Raw genomic sequence first — 16,135 nt, 5'->3', positions numbered from 1 at the left:
TTGCAAACTTAGTGGTTAAATTTCTAAAATTGGTTAAGTATGTTTTCATACTCATGAACAAATACATTTATGAATTAAGGAATGCAATCTTTACAACCCGTGGCTTAATGTTTATGAATTGATTTTCATGAATCAATCCGATTTTTGATTCAATTGGTTCATATATATTTCTGTGAAATAGTGAACAATTGAACAACTCTATATGAAACACAATTAGATTCATTTGATTATCTTTCATGGTTGATTGATCATCATAGTTGATCTAGAAGTGTTAGATGAATATGGTTAAGACAAAAGTGTTCATATGGCTAACTTCGGTGAACTATTATTGAGCCAACTCAATATACACGTTTAGGTACAGTTTCCCATTTCAAAATGAAAGTATATTTCATTTGTGTGTAACAAACTAAGACCATCTAATGGTGGAGAGATATTTATCTGGTTTTAAGCAGACTTAGCTTGAATCTTACTTCAAATTTTCATCTAACGGTGAATATTGAATGCTTTTTTACTAAGCTATCTTAGCTTTGATTGAAAGCAAACCCTGATTTGAAAGACTATATAAGGGAGAACTCTAGCAACTGGAAAACCTAATACCGGTACTTTCCTGTGTCCTATTTGCGACTAGAGTCGATTCTCCTTTAGCCTAGGCTTTTCCAAAACCATTATAGGTTAACTACTTGAAGACTTCATTTGGGATTCGTGAAGCCATACCCAACTATGTTCTATGTAGTTGCGTGATCTGGTCTTACTTGTTCTATAGTATTGAGTACTATCTTCTCTAAGATTAACTCGATATTTATCTCCGATAGGTAAGATATAAAAAGTAATCACAAAGCTCTTCGTATCATTCTTTGTGATTCCACAATAACTTCTTCTAATACCATATAGTTAAGTCATTGTGAGGTGATTGATATTTATAGGCTACTATTCGGGAGTATAAGACCGGATTATCAACTGGTTCCTGTTCACCTTGATTTATCAAAAGAAGGAACAAAAACTTCATAGGTACTTCTGTGGGAGACATATTTATCTGTCAGAATAGAGTTATCTATGGGAGGCAGATTTGTTTATAAGTCTTCGACTTTGGGTCGTAGCAACTCTTAGTTGTGGGTGAGATCAGCTAAGGGAATCAAGTGCGCAAAATCCGATGTGGTTCAAGAGGCTTAAGGAACGCGATTGTACCTTAATCGATGTGAGACTTGGTTAGGGATCAAATACACTTTAGTACGAAGTTAACTTTTAGTAGGCTAGTGTTTGAAATACAGTATGGTGTTGAAATCTGGACTAGGTCCCGGGTTTTTCTGCATTTGCGGTTTCCTCGTTAACAAAACTTCTGGTGTCCGTGTTACTTCTTTTCCGCATTATATTTATTTATATAATTGAAATATCATAAGTTGTGCGTAGTTCAATCAATTGGTAAATCCGACCTTGATTGTTGGATAGTAATTGATTGGCACTTGGGCATTGGTCTTTTGTACCGTTCAAGTTATTTCTCATATCAATCGGTCTCAAAGATTTTTATCTGTTCGATTGCAGATTGTATTGAGAAATTGAGATATAACTCTTTGGTGTATCTCTTGATTGAGCTCGCTTTATAAGTTGGTGCTCGCGGAATTATATTGGAGTTAGTCCATACAGATTGCCGAACGAATTATTGGGTGTGGTTGTTATACCCCCGTTTTTTCACTCATAATACTCTCCCCTAGAAAACTCACTATCTAACCATGATCGCCAAATACATGATGCACTTGTTCTAGTGTCAATCTGTGTTCTTATGCTTTTGACTGAGTGTTTCCTCGTATCCCTTTGGCCTCCTCCATGTCCTTTCTTTCTTTATATAATGTTAGTCTTCTTGAAGAGATAAATATTTGGGAAAACATAATAATATCCTCCCGGTGTCTGACAAAGCAAGGGTTGCATGTTGCGGAAGTAATGATAGTACCAATAATCAACTACCATAACCATGCCAGATATAGCCTTACCGTTGGTTGACTATTCGTCAAGAAATTTATAGGTATTACCTAGCGAAGCTATACCCCAATCATATTTACCAGCTCTATCCAAAATTACTCAACAATAAAACCCAACGTTTATCTACTCTTCCACTAGAATCCGCAAGAAGAAAATGACCAAAACACCAAAGAAAGAATGCTCGTGTCAATGTCTCTGCACGTCCAATATTGTCCTGGTTTTATCTACTTTTAATTTATTTTTTCAAGATATCTAAGGATATTGAATTTTTCTTAGAGTCCCATGCACCATGATTTTTGATATCCAAAAAATATAAATCATCCAGAGCAGGATATGTTAGATCACTACCCAACGGCGACATAACTACTGGTCGTTTACTAGGGTCACCAGTGGGAGTTCCCGTTAACATGTACCAATCTAAAGGAAGGATGCGAATTTCAAACTCCTGAAAATGAAAGCTCTTCGTATTTTCCCACCATCTCTCAGCTATGGCTTCAACTAAGCCTCTATCTCCATTGACGAAATCAAACTCAAACACAGAAGAAAACCCACAATTCTCACAATATCGTTGTGATGCCGGATTATTGTGCACTACAATTTTATAAAACACTTCAACCTCTTTCAAACTACTTCTAAAGTTTACATTGCGAGGATCTTTCGTAACATCTTGACATACATGTTTACCAATATTCTTTGACGATACTCTATCTAAACGACTAGCATGCTAGATTAGCACTACCATAAGACTTAGGAGGTTGTCCAGACTGACGTGTACTGTTAATCTGGCTGCTAGATTAGCACACCATTGGACTAACTTAGACTAGCCCTTTCATGAAGGTGTGAACAGAGTGTAAGAAGATAAAAGAGTATAAAGTATAAACGTTGTAGTATTCCTTCGACAGTTTACTTACATCCACGGATCCACCTTATCCAATCTCTCTTTTGTTTCCATGGATTCATTTCTTCTTCTCTCCTTCAAACTCAAACTCCTAACAAACCGAAAGCAAAGACTTAACCAACAAATTCAAACCACATAAAACTCTGCAGCAGAATCACCATTAATGGCTTCTGCAACAGCAAGACCCACCTTCACTTTTCATCTTCATACTTCGCACTCTCAATCATCTTCAAAATCAAAACCCCGTGTCTCAATTCCCCATCATCAACCCAAAAAACACTTAATATCAAATTCCCAATCACCTAAAAAACATAAGTTCATCACAAGGTGCATAGATGTCTCTCAAGAAGACAAACCCATTTCTGAGGAAGAACAACAACCTAATACAACTTCAAATGAACTGGAATCTCCATATGCAGAAGAAGTGATATTCGATAAACGTCGACTGCAAGAACAGTTTGCTGTGTTAAATACTGGTATTCATGAATGTAAATCTTGTGGTTACTTATATGATGAATCAGCTGGTGACAAATCATATCCAGTTCCTCCTGGATTACCATTTGCTAAATTACCTGAAGATTGGAGATGTCCAACTTGTGGGGCAGCTCAATCTTTCTTCCAAAGCAAAAGTGTTGAGATTGCAGGGTTTGCACAGAACCAAAACTTTGGATTTGGTGGAAATGCTCTTACTGGTGGACAAAAGTTGCTTCTTATCTATGGGAGTTTGTTGCTGTTTTTTGCTCTCTTCTTAAGTGGGTATTGGCTGCAATAATAACAACTTGAAGAGAAGAAAAGCTAAGATTTTTTTTGTGTATGGGTATAGTTTATTTTTGTACAATCTGTGCTGTTGTGATTTGGAAATGTGTATCTAATGATGAAAAATAGATCAAAATCTTACAAATTATGTTTGCAAGAGAATCTATTTATGCATCCATAATTTCTCCCTGAATTGTGGGCTGTCTTATATAATACTACTTAGTGTTAAATTCCAAGATTGGATTAAGCCAGACCAAGTGCACTTCAATTGATAGTGTTAGAGTGATAAAACATGAGTTAAGTGCCTCTGCTGTTGTTACTGAAGTACCATGATGGTTTCATCTAAGAGACTACAATCTCAAGCTTAGTAATGATCATAATGAATTTGGTCCTTCATGAATGCTTCCAGTAAACGGATAAACGGATCATTAATGCTCCCAGTAATGCATTTGCCTCACTGCACACGGGACATGAATGAAGGCATAGTTTGGAATGTGGCGAAAACTGAAGTGACAGATAAATTGGTGATGCATTTCTATTCATGTAAGAAATTTAGAATAGAACTAGCAAAATCAGGAAAACATCTGAGATCTTAGAATATTTATTACATAGGAAGTTTGCAGGCAGTCTGAAGTGCTTGCACAATTATATCAACTAGTACTAGTACAAGCAATATTTTTGTGGTCTTAAGATTCAGATCTAGGCGATAGTAAATCTATAAGATATTTAATAACCATAACTTTAACTCACACCAATCACAAATACTTTTGGAAAGTTAATCATGCCGCTTCTGCAAATCCAATCCTGAGATTACCGTAGTCGAATACTGTGTGATATACTCCCATAAATACATCTCCTAGAATCCAAAGAGGACCGCGAGGAGGAGGAAGGTCGAAACCCATAAACCCGCTGAGGCAGATTGTTGAGCTACCTTCACCTATTTTCAGAATGTACTGAAAACATAAACACGAAAACAACAAAAGGTGTCAAAAAATCATGTATCTGAAACTAAGTTTACTGACATAACAGAGTCTCTAATTATAGCTTTTCAATTGCTACTCTATTCTGCAATGAAGTGATATGTATGAGTAAAATGAAAATCTAAAGCAATCAACAAGAAGATGGAGACAAATCTGAACCTGTTCAGGAGTTAGGACGAAGGATTTATCCCCTATAGTGAAGGAAACATCTGGCATGCTCGAAATTTTCTTGCAGTCGACAAAAGATATAGGACTTTGCAGGCTCTCACAAAGCTAAAAAAAAGTTCGAAGATGTATCAAGTAATGCGCCATAAACATAATACCCAATAACATGAACCGTTTTCCATACAGCGAGATCTTAATGATACCATGGAAACATACATGATTGACATAACTGAGCAGTTGCTCCTTTGTTTTGTTCAGCGTATGCTCCTTCCTAATCCAGGCCACAGCCAACTCACATGCTGCACACCTAGTATCATCGCCTGCTGTTTGTTTCTTTCTGTTCTCCTTTTCAACTACCGTTTCAATGCCAGTGCTGCATGATCATATTCTGGTTTTTATTGTATTGCTAGAAGCTAAAACAACGAAAGTAAACACTTAATGACTTACTGATCTCCGTTTGCTAAACATAGCCCGAGCGATGAACATACTTGGTTGGGTTTTATCTGCAGAAGCAGAACCCATAAAGGAGTTGAGATATTATCTGCAATTACTATTAAGGTTGCACTAACATAAAATGAGTGATGTAAACAAACAAACCCCTGTCACTAAGAGTTCCCATATCATATCCCCATGTTGAGAAGCAACGTCTCTACATTCCGTGCTCACAATTCCTTTTGCTCCAATTGCATAGTTGATCTCAGTCACAATGGCCTGAATTGAAAATTTGATTGAAACAAAATCAAGAAAAATGGGCTCTGAAGGCACTAGAACGTTTTAAATGAAGTCGAGCTTAAAGTCTAGTCTATGCAACATCAACAGAAATATAATGTTTGGATCATGTGATAAACTTGCTATTTTGCAAGACACGTGCAGATGGACCAGCTAGCAAAGATGTCCCAGAATCAGCTATAGCAGAACAACCACCCTTGCAAAAACCTGAAGTATTTGGTCTGAATGTTAGAAATGTAAACATAATTTGGATGGTTTAGTTGGCTTTCTTCGATAAGAGGTGAATGGTTTAGAATAATAAGAATAAACCAAGAACTTACCTGTTGAGTGATTTCCAATGAGAATATCTCCCATTTCAAACTGCGAGAGATGAGCGCAGGGATAATAAGTATTAAGAATTGGTAACTTATGTTGTCTATGAAAATGTTCATTCCCTCACCTGCCAGTATCCTTTTTCAGTAATTGGTACATAAGTGTGACAACCCTTGTAGTGCTTCGGGTCTACACCTCCAAACACTATTTCGCCTCCATCCTTGGCCTTGGCATCTCGGTTTAACCAAAATGAGAAGATTTCTTCACTTACTAGACCTTGAGCAACCATGTTGTACCTACATAATCAAGAGATAGTGGCTAGTTAAGTCAAAGAAGCTACCAACAATATGGGGTGTTCTTAAACAATTTCAGAAGAGTAATAATATTTGGAAAAATGTTGTGCAGAAGGTTACCAGACTGGTACTGCATTTCCAACTGAAATTTCTTGAAAACCAAGGCCAAGTATTCCATCAAACTGCGCCAGTATAAAACTTAGAGATCCTTCTTGTGTAGCCTCGATGAAACTCTGAAATATGAAAATGCATAACCTAAGATGCTTAAGACATGAAGTCTTCAAACAAGAGCCAGAAGCCAAGGGAAAAAACGAAGTAAAACAAAAAACCCCACTTGATCTTTCACGACGAGATCCCCAACTTTCACATCGTCTTCACTAAAGAAGCCAGAAATTGATCCGGAACCATACGTTATCGCACAGTGTGCTCCTGAAGCAATAAGCAAAACAAGTATCAAAACTTGAGTGTAAGACACAAAATGAATACGTCTTATACAAGTACCCAAAAACTTTCAAGTCGAATACATACCATTTTTCTTATACGTGCACGACTTGCTTGCTTTGTACCTTGGATGAAGGTAACAAGCAATCTACAGATAGTAAGTAAACATGTTAATTTAGCAAACCCATCAAATGAATCAATTACAAACAAAATGCTGAAAATGATGAAACACTCACAGAAAAATAACATTTAGACGACGGAACCCATAGGTTTGAACTGCCGGTATCAAAGACAACAGTGAAAGTTTGCGGCGGTGTACCGATCCTAATCTCTCCGTAGTACTGAGCATCCAAAAAGTTCTTCAGAGCCACTATATCCCCATCTGAATCACCTAATTTTTTCTGATGTACCTTGGTAACCTTAGCCCTTAAAATTCTTGCAGCAATACGACTGTTCAAATCCAATTGTCTCTTCTTTAGACCAATTCTCAGTAACCCATTAGAGGAATCAGAGATGACTAATGAACTTGTCAAGGCAAACATAAACAAGATCAACAACTTCAACATCATCTTGATGAACTCCCTGTATCCAAAAATCATCACATGTAAATTATCACAACCATAATAAGCAATAGATGTTGGTAATCAAGGAAGCAGGCTTTAATTACCTTACCACGGTCTGAGCTGAACTATATTATTTTTCAGCTGCTGGCCTTTTAATTTATATAGAGAGGAAAAGGAATGAAACTGGTCACTTTCACCACAAAGAAGTTGTGGAAACTACCAGCCCTTGTTTGAGGCTCCATATGTTTTATTTTTACTTTATTTTTGATCCATAAAGAAGTTGTGGAAACTAACAGCCCTTGCAAGAAGTTGGGGAAGCTACCGGCCCTTGTTTGAGGCTCTACTTATTTTATAATTTTTGATTGCTGACGAGTTTCAAACTCCTAATATCACCACCCAATGAATTTATCATTGTAATAGACTAACATCGACTCCATGTATTAAAGACACGACACTGTTGACACACACCTGCCCCTCCCTGTTTGAGGCTCAAGCATAGATAGAGCTGAAGAAACCTCTTAAAAGCTTCTCCCAGGGCCAGAATGTTGTGTTTGTAATGTTGTATGTGTAAGTCCTTCATTTCAAACGTTTCTTTCGTCATTATCTAACTACCAGTCAAGTTGAGTCAACACTTTAAACTGTATTTGCTTTAGAACCATTTTTTAGGGACCATGATTTTCTGGGGAGCATGGTCTTATTAGGCCAACCTCCTTATACTTATAAGGGGTGTCCTAAAGTTAGGTAAGTACACATTTATCCTTTACTTTAATTTAAAAACTTTTAAAAATTTTGACCATTAAAGTAAAGGGTAAATGTGTACTTGCCTAACTTTAGGACACCCCTTATAAGTATAGGGAGGTTGGTCTAATAAGACCATGGTCCCCCAAAAAAATCATGGTCCCTAAAAAATGGTTCTTTTAATAGGGATTGTGCAAACCAGAAAGTAGAGTTGAGCATTTGGTACCCTATCCGTCAGATCGGCCCAACCCACCAGATATTTTCGGGTGGGTGTCCTCGGCTGGACGAGGATGCAACTTATATAATCCAACAGGCTTTTGATTGGGTTGGGGTGTTGTACAAATATTTGTTGGAACCATTTTTTGGGACTATGGTCTTTTTGTGGGCGACCATGATTCTATTTTAGGCAAGACATTATAAGTAATCCTAAGTCACCCCTTATCTAAATGTGTTTTTAATACCAAACTTACCCTCTTTAATTAAATGTATTAATTTAATGATTAATTAGTTATTATTAATGATTAGTATGATTAGTAATGATTAGTGATTAGTATGATTAGTAATGATTAGTTACCATTAGAAGTTCTATTACCAAAAATTGAAAATTTTCTTTGCGAGAAATTTTAAATTTTTTTGCGATTAAGTTCGGTCACCCAAATTTATGACCAAAAACGAACTTAATGATTATTGATTCGTAATGATTAGTTACAATAAGAAGTTCGGTTACAAAAAATTGAAATTTTTCCTTGCGATCAAACCGAACTCTATATTTGGTGTGACCATTAAATAGTTCGGTTATAAAAAAATTTAAAACTTTTTACGATCAAACCGAACTTAAAGTTCGGTTAAGAAACTTTTTTGCGACGTAACCGAACTAAAGTTCGGTTGGGAAATATTTTTTGCAACTAACCGAACTATTAGGGTTCGATTGGAAAATGTTTTTTTTGCTACTAACCGAACTAAGGTTCTGTTGGGAAATGTTTTTGCAACTAACCGAACTATTAGGGTTCGGTTGGGAAAATTATTTTGCTACTAACCGAACTATTAGGTTCGGTTGGGAAATGTTTTTTGCCACATAACCGAACTAAGGTTCGGTTGGGATTTTTTTTTTGCGAAATAGCCAAACTGTTCTTCATGTTCATCATTTCCATTAGGTTTGGTTAGTTCGACAAAGTTTTTCACATAATTCCTAGCCGAACTTCTCTCTGCAACTTCCATTTTCAACTCATTTTGATGGTTAATACTCATTTTTCAATCGAACGAGGAACGTCAAGCAAATAGAGAAGAAGAAGAGGATAATTTTTTTTTCAAAACTAAAAATTTTCGATTCCCCCTTATTTTTGTTTTTGATTTCGATTTTCATTTTGGTTAATAGATTCATTTAGATTAGATATATATGATTAGATTTATATAGTTATTAGGTTAGTTTTAATTTAAATTAAAGGGTAAATGTGTACTTACCTAACTTTAGGACACCCCTTATAAGTATAGGGAGGTTGGCCTAATAAGACCATGGTCCCCCCAAAAAAACCATGGTCCCTAAAACATGGTTCTTTTAATAGGGGTTGTGCAAACCAGAAAGTAGAGTTGAGCATCTGGTACCCTATCCGTCAGATTGGCCTAACCCACCAGATATTTTCGGGTGGGTGTCCTTAAATTGATCGGCTGGACGAGGATGCAACTTATATAATCCAACAGGCTTTTGATTGGGTTAGGGTGTTGTACAAATATTTGTTGGAACCATTTTTTGGGACCATGGTTTTTTTGTGGGCGACCATGATTCTATTTTAGGCAGGACATTATAAGTAATCCTAAGTCACCCCTTATCTAAATGTTTTTTGAATACCAAACTTACCCTCCTTAATTAAATGTATTAGTTTAATGATTAATTAGTTATTATTAATGATTAGTATGATTAGGAGTGATTAGTATGATTAGTAATGATTAGTTACCATTAGAAGTTCTATTACAAAAAATTGAAAATTTTCTTTGCGAGAAATTTTAAATTTTTTTGCGGTTAAGTTCGATCACCCAAATTTATGACCAAAAACGAACTTAATGATTAGTGATTAGTATGATTAGTTATAGTAAGAACTTCGGTTACAAAAAATTGAAATTTTTCCTTGCGATCAAACCGAACTCTATATTTGGTGTGACCATTAAATAGTTCGGTTATAAAAAAATTTAAAACTTTTTACGATCAAACCGAACTTAAAGTTCGGTTAAGAAACTTTTTTGCGGTTGGGAAATATTTTTTGCAACTAACCGAACTATTAGGGTTCGATTGGGAAATGTTTTTTTACTACTAACCGAACTAAGGTTCTATTGGGAAATGTTTTTGCAACTAACTGAACTATTGGGGTTCGGTTGGGAAAAGTTTTTTGCTAAAAACCGAACTATTAGGTTCGGTTGGTAAATGTTTTTTGCGACATAATCGAACTAAGGTTCGGTTGGGATTTTTTTTTTTTGCGAAATAGCCAAACTGTTCTTCATGTTCATCATTTCCATTAGGTTCGGTTAGTTCAACAAAGTTTTTCACATAATTCCTCGCCGAACTTCTCTCTGCAACTTCCATTTTCAACTCATTTTAATGGTTAATACTCATTTTTCAATTGAACGAGGAACGTCAAGCAAATAGTGAAGAAGAAGATAATATTTTTTTTCAAAACTAAATTTTTTTGATTCCCCCTTATTTCTGTTTTTGATTTTGATTTTCATTTTGGTTAATAGATTCATTTAGATTAGATATATATGATTAGATTTATACAGTTATTAGGTTAGTTTTAATTTAAATTAAAGGGTAAATGTGTACTTACCTAACTTTAGGACACCCCTTATAAGTATAGGGAGGTTGGCCTAATAAAACCATGGTCCCCCCAAAAAAACCATGGTCCCTAAAACATGGTTCTTTTAATAGGGGTTGTGCAAACCAGAAAGTAGAGTTGAGCATCTGGTACCCTATCTGTCAGATTGGCCTAACCCACCAGATATTTTCGGGTGGGTGTCCTTAAATTGATCGGCTGGACGAGGATGCAACTTATATAATCCTACAGGCTTTTGATTGGGTTAGGGTGTTGTACAAATATTTGTTGGAACCATTTTTTGGGACCATGGTTTTTTTGTGGGCGACCATGATTCTATTTTAGGCAGGACATTATAAGTAATCCTAAGTCACCCCTTATCTAAATGTTTTTTTAATACCAAACTTACCCTCCTTAATTAAATGTATTAATTTAATGATTAATTAGTTATTATTAATGATTAGTATGATTATTAATGATTAGTATCATTAGAAGTTCAATTACAAAAAATTGAAAATTTTCTTTGCGTGAAATTTTAAATTTTTTTGCGATTAAGTTCGGTCACCCAAATTTATGACCAAAAACGAACTTAATGATTAGTGATTAGTATGATTAGTAATGATTAGTTACAGTAAGAAGTTCGGTTACAAAAAATTGAAATTTTTCCTTGCGATCAAACCGAACTTTATATTTGGTGTGACCATTAAATAGTTCGGTTATAAAAAAATTTAAAACTTTTTACGATCAAACCGAACTTAAAGTTCGGTTAAGAAACTTTTTTTTCGACGTAATCGAATTAAAGTTCGGTTGGGAAATGTTTTTTGCAACTAACCGAACTATTAGGGTTCGATTGGGAAATGTTTTTTGCTACTAACCGAACTAAGGTTCTGTTGGGAAATTTTTTTGCAACTAACCGAACTATTAGGGTTCGGTTGGGAAAAGTTTTTTGCTACTAACCGAACTATTAGGGTTCGGTTGCGAAATGTTTTTTGCGACATAACCGAACTAAGGTTCGGTTGGGAATTCTTTTTTGCGAAATAGCCAAACTGTTCTTCATTTTTATCATTTCCATTAGGTTCGGTTAGTTCGACAAAGTTTTTCACGTAATTCCTACCCGAACTTCTCTCTGCAACTTCCATTTTCAACTCATTTTGATGGTTAATACTCATTTTTCAATCGATCGAGGAACGTCAAACAAAGAGAGAAGAAGAAGAGGATAATTTTTTTTTCAAAACTAAAAAATTTCGATTCCCCCTATTTTTGTTTTTGATTTTGATTTTGGTTAATAGATTCATTTAGAATATATATATATATGATTAAATTTATATAGTTATTAGGTTAGTTTTAATTTAAACTAAAGTAAAGGGTAAATGTGTACTTACCTAACTTTAGGACACCCCTTATAAGTATAGGGAGGTTGGCCTAATAAGACCATAGTCCCCCAAAAAAACCATGGTCCCTAAAAAATGGTTCATTTGTTGGTACCCACACCTGTTATGAATGGTGTCCTTATTGAATGCCTGACGACTATTTTTGATGAATGATGTTTTGGCTTGGTTGCCGGAGTTTGTGTACTTGTTACTCTTTTTTTTTTTTTTTTTTTTGAAAGAGTACTTGTTACTCATATACACATAAGGTTGCTTGAAAAGTAGCTTGTTGGCATCAAATACTGCTTACTGGTTTAACGATCTAAGTAACATTTGGGTATTACCGGAAAAACCATTGTAGTTGCTAAAATCTAACAACCAAACCCACTCGAATCGAACACCTAGGATTAAGATCTACTCAACAAAGAAGAAATGAAGTGCATCAAAGTAAATATGGATACAAGGGTTTTTTACTTGGTTCGACCGTTAATGAAGCCTACGTCCACGGTGTTTCACTATGATCGGAGGTGTTACAAAATCGGTGTTACATACAAACTCCATTAAAGGGATTGGAGTTCTTGTTGAGCTCTCGGTTGTGGAGGAAGAAGAAGAAGCCTCCTTCAAAACATTTATCTCTTTCCCTTATAAAGGGTAGGGATATACACCAATTTACAATACTGTCCATAGGGCTGACTAGACAAAATAAGCACTAGTGAGGCCTTATTTTCTAGAGACGGTTGCACCAAACTATACTACTACTGCCTTAATCTTTCGACACCTGTCTGTGACATATTTTAGCTCCCACATTTATGCTCCTTTTCTTGAGATTTGTTCGAAGAGCAATCCTTAAGAAAATCCTGCGTCTGTGCTGTTGTTGGTGTTTTTCACTCGGTACCTTCACCTCGGGTCTTGGCTTAGTGATGATTCCCTGTAAACTGCTTGCTAGTGGTTACTTGGGCTTCTTGTTGGGCTTCAAGCTTTCTGGATTTGGCCTCCCGATTAGGAATATCACTGTCTTTTGTTCCGCTCTTTGTTGTACTGCTCGATAGGTTCTTTCAAACTGTACTCGATGTCGGGTGCTTATTTCCTCTTTACTCGGCTCTGGCTTTTCTCGATATTGTAAACGAATTCAAATCGTGTTGTCCTAGATGATCGGCTCGGAGTCTAGTGTCTCATCTTATAAGAATTATCCACTTCGGTTGATTTGAAATTTTTAGGTATACTTCTGGCTTTGTTTAAGCTTGCATCTGGAGATCAACAACTGCTTTAATATTTGTTCAAGATGGTGTCTTTGAACAACTGAATACGGAGGATCTATGATTCGAAAAGACTATTCAACTGTGTCTAACTTTGGTGACAAGTGGTGCTAAAATCTAATGATGACAAGTGGTGCTGCTGACTATCGCTTCAATATTGCATTGTTGTTGGGAAATTCTGATGTTGGGTCACTCTTCTCGGTTTTAATTGGCTCCCTTTTTTTTATACAAATATGGTGGTGTCTGCCTCTGTTGTGGGTCCTTTGTTTGAGCGAGCTGATAACTTCGACTTAATGGTGCGTCAGATGAACGTTGTCGTGGGCTTTACACTGTTGCTGAAGGAACAGAGCAGAAGAATACAAACTGCGGATAGAAGTATGCATACTTGCCCCTATTCTTATGCGAAGTTTCAAAGCAATTCTTGACTCAAAGGTGGCCGATTGTTGTTGTCGTGCCGTGATATTCTATTCCTTGTAACTCTGTTGTCATCAAAGGTTATACCGGCTAGTCTTAGATAACATCTGTGGGTCACTGCATCTTCCTCGAGTTATCCGTCTCCCTTGGTAATTGTTGGAGCTCGCCTCAAGATGCTTTCTGGTTCAATTGGCTTCATTTCTTGTGAATCGCAGTTAAATTTCTCTAGACGGCCGTGGGTACCTGTTGCTCATGGAGATGAGTGGTAATTGCAAAGATTCTAACAAATATTTTAAATTTAAGTACGATATTCTACCATGTCTTGCAAGTTTAAACATTTCAGAGACTGCACGATGCCGATTGTAAGGATGATAAAAGACAGCCTTAGGTCTATCACTTAATCTGTGTTATCCGAATTCAATAATCTAGCATGCTTTCACAAAGATCGATCCAGAGAATACATTAAATGCACGACACAATTTTGAAAAAATCTATAGTTTTAGCGCCTTGGGCTTGCTGGTTTCGACTATTTTGTAGTGAGTTTATATTATGCCCCTAAAGGTTTACGATTATTCTTAATACGATAGAGAGGGTCTTCTAGATGAAGCATTTCTATGGTCAAGCTCGCTACCACGCAACTGTAAGGAAGTAAGTGATCATTCCATTTCTTGCAATGTTACTCATTAAGCATGCTCGCGATGCAAATCCGTACGATGTTTTTGTTCCAAAGTAAAAGGGCATAAGCAAACTATTCAAGTTATCTGCATGGCATTATAAACTGTTGAATGTCTAGGTTCACCACAGCTATTCTAATTATGCAAATGAATAATCAGTAAATGCACAATAGGGTTATTTCCCGGATAGATGGTACTTAGCTGTTTTGCTAATCGGCTTCCGGTTTTAGTATCCTCGGCTTGCTTCAAACGATGAGGGTGTTCTCATGCCATTCCTCCAAGGCATTTGTCTTGTATCAATCTGGTGGCCATTTGATTGGTGTTGAAGGGACTGCGCAAAGGAATAAAATTTGCCCATCCTTGTACGCGTACTTGCCCCTATTCATTTGCGTAGTCTCAAGATAACAATCATGCCCCAGATTTGCTCCTGTTCTTAGTTTCCATGCTTTCTTCTCACCCAATGATGTGTGTCCAGATCAGGTAAGTCCACCACCAAAGTTGTGATCCCGCTGCAACTTTCATATATGACCATTCATAGTCTTAGGATGCTCGTCTTCCTGTAATACAAATCATCTCGAAGTAGGCGTTAGCTAATATTCCTTATCTGTGAACACACTCAACAGGGAGGGTCATCGGTCCCAATGCCATGTCCCAATTGAGGTATCTCATCACTATCTTTTAGATTCAGTGGAAGTGTATTAGGTCTTTCCTAGGTGCTATGTATCGATGGTCCCGAGTGGTTATCGACCAACCATCTCGGGCAAGTGGTCACGGCCACTTGCGATGGGGGTAACCTTTCCAATGTAAGTAGGTTACCTGGCTGAGAAGAAATCGTATCTTAACAACCTTTGGAACTGGTTTCCAACCACCAGAACCCTTAGGATACCTCGGCACTTGCACACTGCCACTGCCCCGAGTATCGAATAACCAGTCGACTGTAAGCCACCTCGGCACTTCCACACTGGTATTTCCCCAAGTACGAATGACCATTCGAGTGTAAGTCACCTCGGCACTTCCACATTGGCGTTGCCCCGAGTACGAATGACCATTCGAGTGTAAGTCACCTCGGCACTTCCACACTGGCGTCGCCCCGAGTATGAATGGCCATTAGTCTCTCATGTCATATTTCCTACCCCTCGCGGTTTTAAAGAAATAATTGACAAGTTAGATCACCTCCGATCATTCCGTTTGATGACCCGAGTACGAATGACCTGTGTGTTACAGTACATTAACAACCCAAGGCGTCCCCTAGGTTATTATTTACCAAAGTCTGCGTAGTCTAAGTTGGAGTCAGAAGTCTTAGACCATCCCGGGCCATTCCGTTTGATGGCCTTAGTACGAATGGTATATCGTTGCGTTTGTCATATCATCGCCTTACCGTTGTACGTTTCATGTAATATACTATGTTCCACGGATATTCACTTTCAGTCCTGCTTGGTTGCCATGATTTGCGAGTTCTTTCCTTGATCTTGGAGTTATCAGTTGTCTCCCGAAGAATGCCTTCATTCTACTGTTTGTCCTAATTTGGCCGTTTCAAGTTTCGCCCTGACTATGCGCTTTGTGTTAGGATAGACAGAGTCCTACATTTCATCCGTAGTAGATTGCTGTCGACAAGGTGAGATATCGTCTCACTGGTAGTCAGGCTTGGTGTGTTCACATACAAAGGTGTTGATAGGCAAACAGTCCCGAAGTTCATATCTTCACACAGTCGGCTATTTCTGCGAGGTAGTCGATTCCAAGCTGGGAATGATCCGTTCTCATCCGATGAAAGGTA

General features: G+C 37.1%; 2 protein-coding genes across 2 annotated transcripts; one reads left to right on the top strand and one right to left on the bottom strand.

The window, feature by feature from the left end:
- Window positions 1-2,894: 2,894 nt before the first annotated feature.
- On the top strand, window positions 2,895-3,821 carry LOC113333119 (rubredoxin-like). Its single transcript, XM_026579611.1, has one exon. It carries the CDS (start codon window positions 3,036-3,038, stop codon window positions 3,642-3,644), a length of 609 nt encoding a protein of 202 aa, XP_026435396.1. The 5' UTR covers window positions 2,895-3,035; the 3' UTR covers window positions 3,645-3,821.
- Window positions 3,822-4,200: 379 nt separating this feature from the next.
- On the bottom strand, window positions 4,201-7,352 carry LOC113333120 (aspartic proteinase A1-like). Its single transcript, XM_026579612.1, has 13 exons — window positions 7,216-7,352; window positions 6,785-7,130; window positions 6,636-6,696; window positions 6,442-6,536; window positions 6,228-6,340; window positions 5,942-6,110; window positions 5,823-5,862; window positions 5,645-5,709; window positions 5,371-5,484; window positions 5,221-5,276; window positions 4,990-5,146; window positions 4,768-4,881; window positions 4,201-4,581 (listed from the first exon to the last, which is right to left on the bottom strand). Exons 2-13 carry the CDS (start codon window positions 7,115-7,117, stop codon window positions 4,408-4,410), a joined length of 1,491 nt encoding a protein of 496 aa, XP_026435397.1. The 5' UTR covers window positions 7,118-7,130; window positions 7,216-7,352; the 3' UTR covers window positions 4,201-4,407.
- Between the last annotated feature and the right edge of the window lie 8,783 nt (window positions 7,353-16,135).

Source organism: Papaver somniferum, unplaced genomic scaffold (genome assembly GCF_003573695.1).
Source record: "Papaver somniferum cultivar HN1 unplaced genomic scaffold, ASM357369v1 unplaced-scaffold_132, whole genome shotgun sequence".
In the NCBI taxonomy this organism is placed as follows: Eukaryota; Viridiplantae; Streptophyta; class Magnoliopsida; order Ranunculales; family Papaveraceae; genus Papaver; species Papaver somniferum.
Note: the sequence above shows the minus strand (reverse complement) of the source record. Positions and strands in the feature narration are given on the sequence as shown.

Excerpts from the sequence above, each read along its gene's own strand:
- LOC113333119 (XM_026579611.1), top strand. The coding sequence starts at position 3,036 with ATGGCTTCTGCAACAGCAAGACCCACCTTCACTTTTCATCTTCATACT.
- LOC113333120 (XM_026579612.1), bottom strand. The coding sequence starts at position 7,117 with ATGATGTTGAAGTTGTTGATCTTGTTTATGTTTGCCTTGACAAGTTCA. Across the intron at positions 6,537-6,635 it reads GTGCACGTATAAGAAAAATG|GAGCACACTGTGCGATAACG; the intron begins GTATGTATTCGA and ends TTATTGCTTCAG. Across the intron at positions 6,341-6,441 it reads ATCTCGTCGTGAAAGATCAA|AGTTTCATCGAGGCTACACA; the intron begins GTGGGGTTTTTT and ends TTCATATTTCAG.